This window comes from Rhinoraja longicauda, chromosome 11, assembly GCF_053455715.1.
Source record: "Rhinoraja longicauda isolate Sanriku21f chromosome 11, sRhiLon1.1, whole genome shotgun sequence".
Taxonomy (NCBI): domain Eukaryota; kingdom Metazoa; phylum Chordata; class Chondrichthyes; order Rajiformes; family Arhynchobatidae; genus Rhinoraja; species Rhinoraja longicauda.
The window spans coordinates 14,250,769-14,265,221 of NC_135963.1; the positions used below are offsets into that span (position 1 = coordinate 14,250,769).

General features: G+C 41.5%; 1 protein-coding gene across 4 annotated transcripts in view; it reads left to right on the forward strand.

Annotated features, from left to right (window-relative positions):
- Window positions 1-14,453, forward strand: part of LOC144598311 (glycogen debranching enzyme-like) — an 80,389-nt gene that overhangs the window by 24,552 nt on the left and 41,384 nt on the right. For all 4 annotated transcript variants that reach the window (XM_078408295.1, XM_078408292.1, XM_078408296.1 and 1 more), the window contains exons 7-14: window positions 2,506-2,617; window positions 2,782-2,899; window positions 3,478-3,580; window positions 3,685-3,782; window positions 4,338-4,477; window positions 10,765-10,952; window positions 13,212-13,335; window positions 14,165-14,328. In XM_078408295.1, the coding sequence (XP_078264421.1) occupies window positions 2,506-2,617; window positions 2,782-2,899; window positions 3,478-3,580; window positions 3,685-3,782; window positions 4,338-4,477; window positions 10,765-10,952; window positions 13,212-13,335; window positions 14,165-14,328 (1,047 nt within the window). The remainder of the gene's footprint in view (window positions 1-2,505; window positions 2,618-2,781; window positions 2,900-3,477; window positions 3,581-3,684; window positions 3,783-4,337; window positions 4,478-10,764; window positions 10,953-13,211; window positions 13,336-14,164; window positions 14,329-14,453) is intronic.

A 14,453-nucleotide genomic window follows, 5' to 3' on the forward strand; every position in this document is an offset into this window, starting at 1 on the left:
AGTGATTGTTATTTTGTTTTTCAATGGTCAAAATGTAATTTCTTTGACGTAGGTTGGACAGGTTTTAAGTAAATTGGCAAAACATTTTATGTGAAATAGATCATTATGAAACTAAAGATTTGTGTATGCGTTCACCTTGTAAACAAAATAGTCATATCCATACTGCGCTAGAGGTCATTAAATATTTGATAGTCACAAATTGATTTTGTAAATATTTCAGAAGCAACTTCTTTCTGCAGAGGATGTTAGGCTAGAATGTGGAACTTTCTTCTGCATGGTATTGATGAGGTAAATTACATGCAAGCAATAATAGAGAACCTGGATGCTTGCATGAAGTGGATATAGTTAGATTTGGTGGAAAGGAAGAAGGCTTGTATGCAACACTAATAGTTACGCTCATCAAGTCAAGTCTACTTTATTTCTCACATACACATACAAGATGTGCAGTGAAATGAAAGTGAATGCCTGCGGATTGTGCTAAAACTACAAAACGGAATAGATTTTTTTTTTTTTTAAAGACACAACACAAAAAATAAATTAATACAGTAAATTAGTCCCTGGTGATATGTTAAAAGTCATGATGGCCTGTGGGAAGAAACTCCGTCTCACCCTCTCTGTTTTCACAGCGGAACAGTCTGTTGCTGGGGTGGTAGGGGTCCCCCATAATGTTGCTGGCTCTGGATCTGCACCTCCTGATGTATAGGTCCTGCAGGGGGACAAGTGTAGTTCCCATAGTGCGTTCAGCCAAACGCATTACTCTCTGCAGAGCCTTCCTGTCCTGGGCAGAGCGGTTCCCAAACCAGATTGAGATGTTGCCGGACAAGATGCTTTCTACAGCCCCAGAGTCGAAGCACTGAAGGATCCTCAGAGAGACTCTGAATTTCCTCAGCTGTCTGAGGTAGTAAAGGCGCTGCCTTGCCTTACTCACCAGTGCGGCAATGTGTGTTGTCCATGTCAGATCCTCTGTGATGTGGACTCCCAGGTATTTAAAGCTGCTCACCCTATCCACAGTAATCCCATTTATCTCCAGTGGCGTGTACGTCCTCAGATGTTGTTCCCTTCTAAAGTCCACAATCAGCTCCTTAGTTTTTGTGACATTCAAGAGGAGCCTGCTGTCCTGACACCAGAATGCCAGATCAGCCACCTCCTCCCGGTAGGCCTTCTCATCGTTATCGGAGATCCGGCCCACCACCACAGTGTCATCAGCAAACTTGATGATGGAGTTTGAGCTGAACCTGGCCACACAGTCATGTGTGTACAGGGAGTACAGTAGGGGGCTAAGGACACAACCCTGGGGGGATCCTGTGTTCAGGGTGAGGGTGTTAGATGTGTGTCTCCCCATCTTGACCACTTGGGGCCTGGCGGTGAGAAAGTCCAGAACCCAGGCACACAGGGGAGTGTTAAGCCCCAGTTTCAGCAGCTTCTCAGCAAGTCTGGTGGGGACTATTGTATTGAAAGCTGAACTAAAATCAATGAATGGCATCCTCACATAGCCCCCCTTCTGGCTGTCAAGATGAGAGAGAGCGGTGTGCAGAACCTGGGAGACCGCATCATCCGTGGATCTGTTTGGTATGCGAACTGCAGCGGGTCCATATTTCAAGGGAGGAAGGCACAGGTGTGGTTCTTGATCAGCCTCTCGAAGGATTTCATGACCACCGAGGTGAGGGCCACCGGTCGGTAGTCATTCAAACAAGCTGGAGAGGCATTCTTTGGCACTGGCACGATGATGGATCATTTGAAGCATGCAGGGACCACGGACTTGGCCAAGGAGTGGTTGAATATTGTGAGCACTGGAGCAAGCTGAGTAGCACAAGACTTCAGTATACCATCTGGGCCTACAGCTTTCCTCGTGTTCACACGCGTCAGAGCCCTCCTCACGTCGTGCTCGGACACCGAGAATGTGTGCACACCCCCAGCGGTGGATCCCCCTCCAGCCTCGCTAGCCAGCACGCTGGCGTTGTTAGACGGCGAGCTGGGGGTAATGTTGCCCGTCTCGAATCGTGCGTAGAAGGAGTTCAAGTCATCAGCTAGGGAGGTGCCGGCACATCTGGTTGAGGGGGGGCTGCACCGGTAGTTAGTTATAGTCCGTAGACCCTGCCAAAGGCATCTGGTGTCCTGCTGCTCCATCTGCGACTCTATCCAGTCCCTTTTGCGTCCTTCACTGCCCTTCGCAGTCGGTAGGACTCTACCTTGTAGTCATCCATATTGCTGGATGCCAGGCCAGAGTTGTAAGCAGCGGTGCGAGCATTCAAGGCAACGCGAATAGACCTGTCCAGGGTTTTTGATTAGGAAAGATACTAACCCTTACCGTGGGGACGATGTTATCGGCTATTGTTGCAATGAAGTCCGTAACCGCTTCCGCGAACTCACTGACGTCTCTGGAACTTGCTTGGAACATATTCTAGTCGACATGGCTCAGTGCATCTTGCAGCAGTTAGATCAATTCATTGTTGTCCATTCATTGTCGCTCTCTGAAGGTGTAATAATGTTTTATTCTTTTGACAGATTATTCGTCAAATCATCTGGGAGGACATTTTTTCCAAATTGCGTCTATGGGAATTCTTTCAAGTGAATGTTGAAAAACTTGTTGCTGACTTCCGCAATATACTCATCAATGGTACTGCCAACGCAAGACTGCTTATTATATACAATTAATTGGTCATGTTGAGATAAGTTTGGATGTGACCTCCAATATATTTGGTGACATTTCCTTAAGCATTTAGCATTAAATTTGTTGGTTTGTATCGCTCACAATTTTTAAATCTGTCCTCTCTGTTTAAGGTGAGAAGAAGAAATGTGACACTAAACAGAATCTAAAGGTTATCCAGGATCCTGACTTTAAAAGACTTGGCTGCGTTGTTAATATGAGTTTACTATTGAAAATATTTGTGCCTCATGGGTAAGCAAATTATTCTTTTCCACGAGACGTGAAAATAGTCACACAATTAGTCTATTTATTTTTCTTTAAAGTGTTTTAAGTGTGATTTAGTTAGCAAAATTAGTTGATGATTCTGAAGTAGTTATTTTGATCTTTTGTCCAAAGTCAATCCATCAACCACAATTTCTAAAAACAAATAAAAGTTTATTAAAAAAACTGGAAATATTCAGGAGGTTAGGTAGTTTAGTGAAGAGAGAAACCAAGTACACTTTGGGACTATGTTGGATCAACATATTTTGGAAAATTTAGAAAACAGGTATGGAAAAGTATGGGGAGGTGAAAACAAAGGGGAATGTCTCTGGTAGGGGGATCAATATTTTGGTCTTCACTGTACCACAGGTGTTTCCCCAAAACATGTGGTCTAATCATTATTTTCTTGCTTTTATCGAGACTTAATCAGTAAAAAATGACTGCATTTATTTACTGCATGGAAAAAAAAATGCTTCGGGGTGTCTCAAAATCATAAATTGCAATTAGAAATTCAAGTTCCTAGCAATATAAGGATTACTTTGCAAATTATCCTTCTTTGCTTTTGAAAGTGATAGCCCTGATGAGATAGATGAATGCTGTGGCTGGGTCTTTCGAAGAATAGAAGAGTTAAATATGGAACGTTATCAAGAAGTACATAGCCATCAAGAGCAGGTAGGTTTTATTCGACACTGCCTCTCTCCTATGTTCCCTGACTGAATTTTCTTTTGCATCCAACTGTCATCGAACACTAACGGCGAATTATTATGTACTTTCAGGCTGTTAACTGCACATTGGGGACGATAACCTATGAACGTCTAGCAGGCCACGGGCCCAAACTTGGTCCTGTTACAGAAAATGATCCTTTAGTAACGAGGTACATTGATCATGTCATTAGAAACCACTAAGCATAAACCCGCACAGTATTTTTGCTAGTTTAGAATTACACAATTATTCCTACTGAAAAAGATTCTAAGTCACTTTACTAAACTATAGTTCATATTCAAAGATCACAATTGCCAATGATATATTGTACTTTATTGGTAAGACAATAAATATTCAAATACCTTCTAAAAATGACTTGGCACATTGGACTTTCAATTCTGGAATTTGGGATCAGTAAGCTAGAAATCATTTTGATCTAAATAATAATGACTAAAGCACAAAATGAATTGAGGTTGGCTCTATTTAGTTTCTAATGGAGAAGTCTGCAAAGAACAGCTCCAAATTTCAGTGCATGTATTCAACGTAAGAATTCAGTGGAAAAAATTAAATGCAAGTTTGTCTAGTCTTTGGTTGGGATAATGAATTTTTATCTTAGAAGAAAATTGGCCTCGAATGTTATTGATACATTGAATTAAGCCCTCCTGTTGAATTGATCCCTGTAAAATAGGTAACTTTATTAAAAATATATGCTTACTTTTACATACAGGTACTTTACATACGATTTTGAAGAGGTGCCATTCGAAAAGGAAGAGCCAATGATGTATCAGCCAGAAAAGGCCGTGTACTTTATGGCCCATAATGGCTGGGTAATGGGTGATAATCCTTTAAGAAACTTTGCAGAGCCAGGTGAATTAATCCTATTTGAATTGTGTGGTGTATTATGATAAGAATTGACGAGTGAGACAGGTTAGCATACAACATATGGCTGCTTTACTTCAACACCACCAGAGAGTGTTATCAGGTATCCCACAATGCTTTATACCCGGAACTACGGCAAGGCTCAGCTGCCAAAACACAAATACTCAAAATGGTAAATACACCACATTACCCCCTTTTTAAAATGAAGGTAATCTTAAATAACTGAAATTAGCAAGTGCCTTATTACTAACAATAACCATTCCCAAAATTACTACTATGCAAAGTTACTTGTTATCACTAGAGACCCTCTTGTAGTTTTAACAAGTCTCAGTCCATCTGTGTGTTCATATTAATGAAAACAACTTAAACAACTAAACAGTCCTTCATGCCGAACATTTCCCCTTTTAAAAAAAAAAAGAAGCTTAAGGGACATAGCGGTCTGGAGGCTTCCTGACCCTTGATGATCGGCGTGGACTCAGCGGCGCAGCAGCTGCAGCTGTACGGTCCACAGTCCCTGGCTCGCTGCATGATGACATGTCCTCCGGCTGTGCGGGTTGGCTCGGTGCAGAAGTGTCAGTGGTTGAGTTTTCAGTGTCCTGATCCAGTCCATCTCCCATGACTCTGAATCTCAGCTGATCTCCATGTCTCCTGTAGGTGATGTCGGTGTCTCCTCCTTGTACTTTGTAAGACACCGGTCCTGTTTGATCCACTATGACTCCAGGAATCCATTTGCGTCCTCCCCCAGCCGTATTGTATAAATACACTGGGTCATCCACTGAGAAACACCTGTCTGCTGCACGGAGGTCATGGTGAAACTTCTGCTTGTACTGTTTTTTACGAACAGCGGCTGCTGTGTCCGGACGGATGAAATCCAGACGGGTGCGCACGTGTCTGTTCAGAAACAGGTCAGCAGGTGACTGACCAGTAGTGCAGTTTGGTGTGGTGCGATACTGCATCAAAAAGATGGAGACCCTGTCCTCCACATCCATTGCGGTGTGTGTCAGCTTTTTCATTCCACCCTTGAATGACTGAACGTACCGTTCTGCCAGGCCATTCGAGGCAGGGTGACCAGGAGCACTTGTAGAATGAAGGATTCCATTCTGCTGCATGAAGTTTTTAAACTCCTCTGACGTGAACTGCGTTCCATTATCCGTGACAATGTGCTCCGGCAATCCATAAGCTGCGAACAGTCTTCTCAGTCGTGTGATAGTGGCTTGTGATGTGATGCTAGACATTTTAAACACCTCCAACCACTTGGAGTAAGCATCCACCACCAACATGAAAGTGTGTCCCAAAAATGGACCAGCAAAGTCTATGTGTAGTCTTTTCCAGCTCTGGCCAGGAAATTCCCATGGATGCAAAGGCACCTGACGAGGCATCCTTTGCTCCAATTGACATGACTCACATGCTCTGCAAACTTGCTCCACCTCTGCATCAACTTTAGGCCACCATACGTACTTGCGTGTTAGTGCTTTCATTTTCACAATTCCTGGATGGCCAGAATGCAGCTCCTTTAAAACAGTTTTTCTCAACTTTTCAGGAATCACCACTCTGGTGCCCCACAGGACACATCCTCGCTCTATTGAAAGTTCACATCTACGCGTGTGGAAAGCTTTCAGAGTCTCATCCACTTCAGCAGGCCAGCCATCCATGACAAATTTCAGCACCTTTGACAACACGTTGTCTGTGTGTGTTGCACGTGCCACTTGGTCTGCGTTCAGTGGAGCCTGCTCAAGATGTTCAGTTAACAGTGTGTATACGCTGTCAGTGATGGCTGTGGTCCCTGCGTCGTTTGTGTCAGGCAGCGGAACTCTTGAGAGGCCATCTGCATTACCATGTTTCCCTGAGGCACAGTACTCAATGTGATAATCATAGGCAGAGAGAATTATTGCCCATCTTTGGATTCGAGCTGCAGCCATGGTAGGCAGGCTTTTGTGTTCTCCAAACAGTGTTAGCAGGGGTTTGTGATCAGTCACAAGTTTGAATTTCCTCCCCCACAGGTATTGGTGAAACTTCTTTACACCAAAAATGAGCGCCAGTCCCTCTTTCTCAATCTGAGAATATTTCTTCTCAGCAGGGGATAATGTGCGTGATGAGAAGGCGATGGGGCGCTCCTCCCCTGTAGGCATTTTGTGTTGTATGACAGCTCCAATGCCATACGCTGAGGAGTCACAGGCCAGAGTGAGAGGAAGCTTTTGGTCATAGTGCACCAGGATCTTGTCACCTGTGAGCAGCGATTTGCACTTGTCAAAAGCTTTCTGCTCTCGACTTTTCCACTCCCACGACACCTGGTCTTTCAGCAACCTGTACAGGGAAGCAAGCACGGTGCTTTGGTTGGGCATGAACCGTCCATAATAATTCACTAGTCCCAAGAAAGCTCTCAGCTCTTTCACACAGGTGGGGGCTGGTGCATCCTTTATTGCTCTGACTTTCTCCGGTGACGGCTGAATGCCCTGGCTGTTTAACACATGACCCAAGTATTCGATTTGTTTCTTTCCAAACTCACACTTTGCGTCCCTGACTCTCAGTCCGCTCTCCTGCAGTCTCTGTAGCACTTTATGCAGGTTTTGCAGATGCTCTCGTTCAGTTTTTCCTGTGATGAGGAGATCATCCAGATACACCACTACATTCAGATCTTTCATGAGGTTCTCCATGATTCTTTGGAAGATGGAGGGTGCTGCGCTCACACCAAAAGCCAGTCTGTTATAGACAAATAAGCCTCGGTGTGTGTTAATGGTCAACAGTTTTTTTGATTCTTCCTCCAGAAGTACCTGCTGGTACGCTGAGGCGAGGTCAATCTTTGAAAACACCTTTCCTCCACTGAGGGTTGCCATCAGCTCCTCTATCCGTGGCAATGGATAAGTCTCTGTAGTGGCAGCTTGGTTTACAGTGAGTTTGTAATCTCCACACAGACGGATGGTATGGTCCTTTTTTTCAACAGGAACAACGGGTGCTGCCCATTCACTATGTTTGACTGGAGTAATTATGTTGGCCTTTTCCAGTCGGTCCAATTCAGCCTCCACTCGTGCTTTCATGGCAAATGGCAGTGGACGGCTTTTGCAAAACTTTGGGCGGGCCCCTGGCTCCACCAGAATTGTTGCTTTGACATCACGCAGAGTGCCAAGTTCATCTTTAAACACTTCAGCGTGTAACTCCAGTACATCCTGTATTGATGTCAGGTGAGGCATCTCCTTAATATGCTTTATGTCTTCCTGATGAGACTTGTCACTGGCATGTTTAATTTCTTTCCAGTTTAAGGTGAGCTTTTTTAACCAGTTCCTTCCACACAAAGCTGGTCCTGCTCCCTTTACCACAATCATTGGTAGCTGCTCACTCTGACTCTCATATTTGACAGTGGCTTCAAACTGTCCCAACACAGGAATAACCTCCCCTGTGTATGTCTTCAATGTGACTTCAGCAAGCCTTAGTGGTTGCTTTAAAAAGGTGGTCTGAAACAACTCCTCTGAGATAATGCTCACGGCAGCTCCGGTGTCAATTTCTAGTTTGACTTCTTTGCCATTAACCACAAAACATGCCCGGTATGCTTGTTTACAGTTGTTGCCATTTACTAATGAAAACATTGGCAACACTATTTCCTCTGCCTCCACATACTTTGTGTTTTTATCAGTCTGTCGTTTATATCTGCTCTGTGTCGGTGCCGCCGCCACTTTTCCTCTGCATGCCCTTTTAATATGCCCGGTTTTACCACAGTTGTAACACTTTGCATCTTTAAAGCGACACACCTGTGGGCTGTGATTTTTGCCGTTACATCTATGGCAGTTCCTCCCCGTTTGCTTAACCGTGTGCGCATCCACTTTATGCACTTGGTTCGGACGTACCTCGTGTCCCCGCAGCTGCTGCGTGTCTCTCTCCGCAGTCTCCATGCTGAGGGCGACTTCAAATGCCCGTGCAAAAGTCAGGTTGGACTCCGACAACAGCCGGCGCTGGCTTGCCTCGTTACAAATCCCACTGACAAAACGGTCCCGAAGCGTCTCGTTCAACGTCGCTCCAAACTCACAGTTAACTGCACACTGTTTCAGCTCCGCAACGTAACTGGTCACAGATTCATCCGCCCGCTGGTTGCATCGGTTAAAGCGGAATCTCTCCGCAATAAGCAACGGCTTGGGTTCAAAATGAGTCTTTAAAATGTTCACAATGTCATCGTAGGACTTATCTTTTGGCTTCAGCGGCTGCACCAGGTTCCTTAACAGACCATATGTAGATGCTCCCATCACACTTAACAGAGTAGCTACTTGCTTCTCCACTGCAATGTCGTTAGCCTCAAAAAACTGCTCTAAACGTTCCACATACGCCGACCAAGACTCTGTCTTCGGGGCGAACTCCCCTATGGAACCTATGATAGGCATTTTCTGCTTGTTTTATCCTCGTCGCCAACTTTAACTGTGGTGTATTATGATAAGAATTGACGAGTGAGACAGGTTAGCATACAACATATGGCTGCTTTACTTCAACACCACCAGAGAGTGTTATCAGGTATCCCACAATGCTTTATACCCGGAACTACGGCAAGGCTCAGCTGCCAAAACACAAATACTCAAAATGGTAAATACACCACAAATTGGGAAAGATAAAATAGTGTGAGAAGTAATGAGTATTGGTTTATTGTTGTTATGTGTACCAAAATACAGTGAAAACCTTTGCTTGTATCCTATTCAGTCATGTCTTACTATACACCAGTACAATCAAGCCGTAAATAAGTACAGCAGGTAGTGCAAAGAGAAAACTTTGTAACTTTGTCGATGCCCTACGTGTGGCGACTCTTTGTATATGGTATGCAAAACAAAGAATTTCACTGGGACACATCACATGTGAAAAAGTATTAATCAACCAAGTACAGAGTGCAGAATATAGTGTCACGGTATTATATTACTGTTTTCTTCCCCTCCCCCCCCCCCAAAAAAACAGTCTAAAGAAGAGTCTTGACCCAAAACATCACCTATCCATGTTCTTCACAGATGCTGTGTCACCCACTGAGTTACTCTAGCACTTTGTTTTTTTTAAAACCTTGATTCATGGGCTGCATTGCATTAGTTTCTGGTGCTAAAGTTGTTTATCACATTTTGGAAAACTGATTTAATCAGATCATGAAGTGATGTAACAATTTTGGCCCAAGTCCTTCATCAGTTTGATTCCTGTTGAATCTTCATCTTTTATTTCCTCATTTGAGGCACCCTCTCTTGCAGGCGGATCGTCTCTCAAACGCAATGCGTTGGTTTTCAAGTTAAATATATGATTGAATAGAGATTTTGAATTCATCTGCTATAGTAACTTGTGGAATTACTGGTACCATTTGAAAATCTCCAGCCAACTTTATGCGACTCCTCACGTTAATTGATTATTGTGTCCACGATCTTGCAACATTTGATCTAATGCTTTGAATACAGCAGCTGCTTTGGAAGCCGTATCCCCAGACTACAAGTTTACAGTCTATTAGATTTTTTTTTTTCCCTTTACACTTCCTTGCCCAGTGTTGCGTATTGGAACTCCATATTTGTCAAAATGTAAAGAAATCTAAAAGCCAAATTCCCCGTCGAGGCAGGCCAAGGCAATCATGTTTTGTGTTGAACTGTAGCCAAAAGTAGATCGGTTTTACCTGTTCCACCAGAAGCATGTTTGCTCAAGTGTGGTGTAGTGTCAATCACAGCTGAACTTTGCTATCTAATTCTTTTTGGAAATCTTGACTTGATAAAAATCAGTTAAATGGATTCTTTAAAATATCTCTTGGGGCTTTCTTTTCTTAAAAGTTGTTGCTTTATTGTGCAATTGACCATTAAATTCTGCAGGTAGACACAAAATTCTGGAGTAACTCAGTGGGTAAGAAAATAACTGCAGATGCTGGTTCAAATAAACGGGTCAGGCAGCATCTCAGAGAAGGAATGGGTGACGTTTTGGGTCGAGACCCTTCTTCAGACTGATGTCAGCGGAGGGGGCAGGACAAAGATAGGATGTAGTAGGAGAAAGGAAGACAGTGGGAGAACTGGGGAGGGGAAGGGAGGGACAGAGGAACTATCTGAAATTGGAGAAGTCAATGTTCATACCGCTCGGGTGCAGTCCTGCACATTTACTATAATGAAAAACTCAAGATACAAGGATGTAATATAATCGAATAAAAGGTGTGTTTTGAACCATGAGGCTGTTGATTCAAAATCTCAAATCCTTTTAGATTAAATGACTGTTTGCTATTTGAGTTCCTCCAACGCCATTTTCATAAATTCGTTATGTGTTTACAAAGAGTTTGGGTTTTGTTGTCATAGGTTCTAATGTTTACATAAGAAGAGAATTAATTTGCTGGGGTGACAGCGTTAAACTGCGATATGGAAAGAAGCCGGATGACTGCCCTTACCTTTGGGCTCACATGCAGAAGTATACAGAAATAACCGCCAAGGTCTTCCATGGGGTGCGGTTAGACAACTGCCATTCGACACCGATACGTGTGGCTGAGGTACAAATAAAGCTCGCTCCTGTCTGGTGGAATTTTTGTTTACAAGGTGTTCCAAAATACATTGCAAGAATAACAGATCACATTTAATAATGCTTCTGGTTTTAATTTGGAACTGAGTTTCTTTTTGATTGTCAGTGTGGACATACTGGCTCTTTCTTCACTCAATTCTTTTGTAGGTTGGAGCATCCCCCATGATTACCACAATTCGTATCCACTCACTGCCCTGAACTACTGATTCTCCATCTACCCACCTACAACGTGGGTGGTTTACAGTAGCCGGTTAACCTTCCAACCAAAACATCTTTGAGATGTGGGAGAAAACTGGGGCACTGAAGGGAAACCCATGGAATCAGTGTGTGCAAACTCCCCACAAACTGAAGGCATATCACAACTGCACTACCTGCTGCCACTAAACCATGGCCAGAACACTTTTGTTGACATGGTGCTATCCTTTCACAATCCATTTGGCTTTTGTGATTTATAAAAAAAAAAAAATTAAAGCAGGTTTATTCAGGTTTTTGCCATCTTCAATTGCATATCTGCCTCTGAACGTCTTTAGGAGCCAAGTATGTTGTTTAAATTAACACTAATAAATCAGTTATATTACTTTGGTTATATGTAAACGTACATATAACTAAAGTTGCTGAAATAAACAGATTGAGGATTTATCCACCAATAAACTGATGCTAAAATGAGTCACGTCTCAGCCTTTCAAAGCCAAAGTTATGCCAATAGGACAGAATATCGTGTCTGTCAATGTTTAGATTATCAAGACTGGCTGGTTTTGTATGGTCTTATACCTATTAAGCGCTACTTTAAAGATGTTTTTTCAATGCAACCCCATTGACCTGACCAGATTAAATAGTGCATTAGTGATTTCCATTCGGGGATTGTAATAAATCCTTGGCCATGTATTCACATTACTCAAATTAATTCAACGCCTGCATCAGCGTCCCATTTGAAATAACTTGTGCTATTCCATTTATTCATTATCTTGCAGGGGAAATAATAGTCCTTAACATTGTCCTACTGTGGTTGCAATTGCACTATAATTTGCGTTAACAATTTACTGGTTTGGAAGAATGAAAGGAAAACACTGTAAATATTGAAGTTTGTGTTCATTTCATGTAAATTATAGTGTAACCGAGTTGGACTGTTTGTATATCTCATTAAGAGACAGCAGATCCAAATTACTGTATGATTCCATATTTAAATTGGTGTTTTGCGAAAGGAAAGAAGCTAAAATTAGAACAAAAATGTACCTATTAATAAACACCACTGAGAGTGGAGCTCAATCTTATTATCCAAATCTCTCAATTTCGGTAGAGTTAATGACCAAAAGGCAATCTATTACCAACCTGTATTTTTTATAATTGATCACTCTTTGGATAATCCTAACTGATACTTATTTAAAAATATTAATATTTTAACAAATATGAACAAATTAAAATGCAGAATTAAAGTTCCTTTGACAGTAACTTTAAAATGAATACATTATATTTCAAAGTTCCGTTTTCCATAAAGCTGCTAGTTTTAACTGCAATTACACAAATTATTTCACAATTTTTCAGATTACACTGGTCCATGGTGTCATGGTTTAACTTTGGTCATTATTTTGAAATTGTTTTTGCAGAATAGATTTATCAAAATCTATCAGCGAAAAATCTTGGCTGGATCACTTTGTTGAAATGTATAGTTGTCAGTAGAGTTCTTGACAGTAGGAGGTATATTAACAATATCCTTGTCAATTATCTGGGAATTATTAGGCTGCGTTGATGTACCTAAACGTAGATGATTTTTTTTAAAGTATTGAATACTTTTTAAGGAACCTGTAACTGGAATGACTCCTTTTATCATCATTCTATTTCTGACATGCAAATTCTTCTGTTTTCCTTTTCACATCAGGGGAATCGTTTAATCTTGCTTTTCTTCTCATTCTAATACTTCTGTTTGTACTTTTTTTTCCCTACAACTCACAAACCTGGCAAAAAAAAATCACTTATTTTCTATTTTGCTGACTATTTTGTTTTACTGCATTGCTTCATCCTGATTTCTCTTTGCCTAATTTGGAATTTTTACTGTCGAAAGGAACTACAGATGCTGATTTATACCGAAGATAGACACAAAATGCTGGAGTAGGTCAGACAGCATCAGAGTATGAGAGATACTGACTGACCGACTGAGTTATGTCTATCTTTAGATATTTTACCTATATCTTGCTTTCTATTTTATCCCAGATTTTTGCTTTCTTTCTTCCAGTACATGCTGGACGCTGCTAGAAGACTGCGACCTAACTTGTATGTAGTGGCAGAACTCTTCACTGGAAGTGAAGAGATGGACAATGTTTTTGTGACCAAACTGGGCATAAGCTCCTTAATACGAGGTAAGCATGTTGGTTTTCTGATTACGATGCTCTAATATTGCCAGCATGGTAATTTTAAATCGTATAATGATTATTAAAACTGTTACTTGTAATGAAATCAGGCTGGCTAACAACGTTGCAACTATATGCAGCCACCCTTTAAGTATTTCTGGATATTTTGTTTAATAATTTATTTGTTTCCTAAAATAAATTATTTGGATTAAACTGCATGAAAATGTTTAGTTTGGTAGATTATCAATGATCATGTTTTGCACATGGAGTCACGACTGTGTATTCATAAGATCATAAGACAGAGGAGCAGAATTAAGCCATTCCACCCATTGAGTCTGCTCTGCCATTCGATCGTGGCTGATCTATTTTCCCTCAACCCTATTCTGCTGCCTTCTTCCTATAATCTTTGATGTTTCGAGGACCTATCAATCTCTGCTTTAAAAATACCCAATGACTTGGACTCCTATGTCCTTTTGTGTAAACCAGCATCTGTAGTTCCTTGTTTCTACATTCTGGGTTCTATATTACATTGGCTGTGTGAGTGATATAAATTGAAGGAAAAAGAATTGAGTTATGAAATATGAACTAATGCATTTCTCCAGAAAATATTTGAATTCTATTCATAGACAGTGCACTTGCCGTTACTTTGGTGCCAATAACCATGATGATTTCAATATTAAGAACGTGACTTTGCAGAAGTTGCCCATCACACTCTCAACTTGTTTACCTAAATCAACGAAATCACATTTTTGAGGATAATGCAAAGAACATTTAGTAATATAGATCTAATTTATACTACACAATGATATTTCACACTTTTTCTGTGTTTATATAACAGAGGCAATGAGTGCAGGTGACAGCCACGAGGAAGGGAGGCTGGTTTACCGCTACGGCGGTGTGCCTGTTGGATCATTTGCACAACTATCTGTCAGGCCCCTGTTACCCAAAATTGCTCATGCATTGTTTATGGATGTTACTCATGACAATGAGTCCTTGGTTCAGGTAAAGCATATCATTGTCATTTTATTAACATTATTGTTAATCGACCAACAAATCACTTAGAGAACATATAAACTCCTTATGTTTTCGTGCTCCTGGATTATAAACAGTTGAATTATATATTTTTA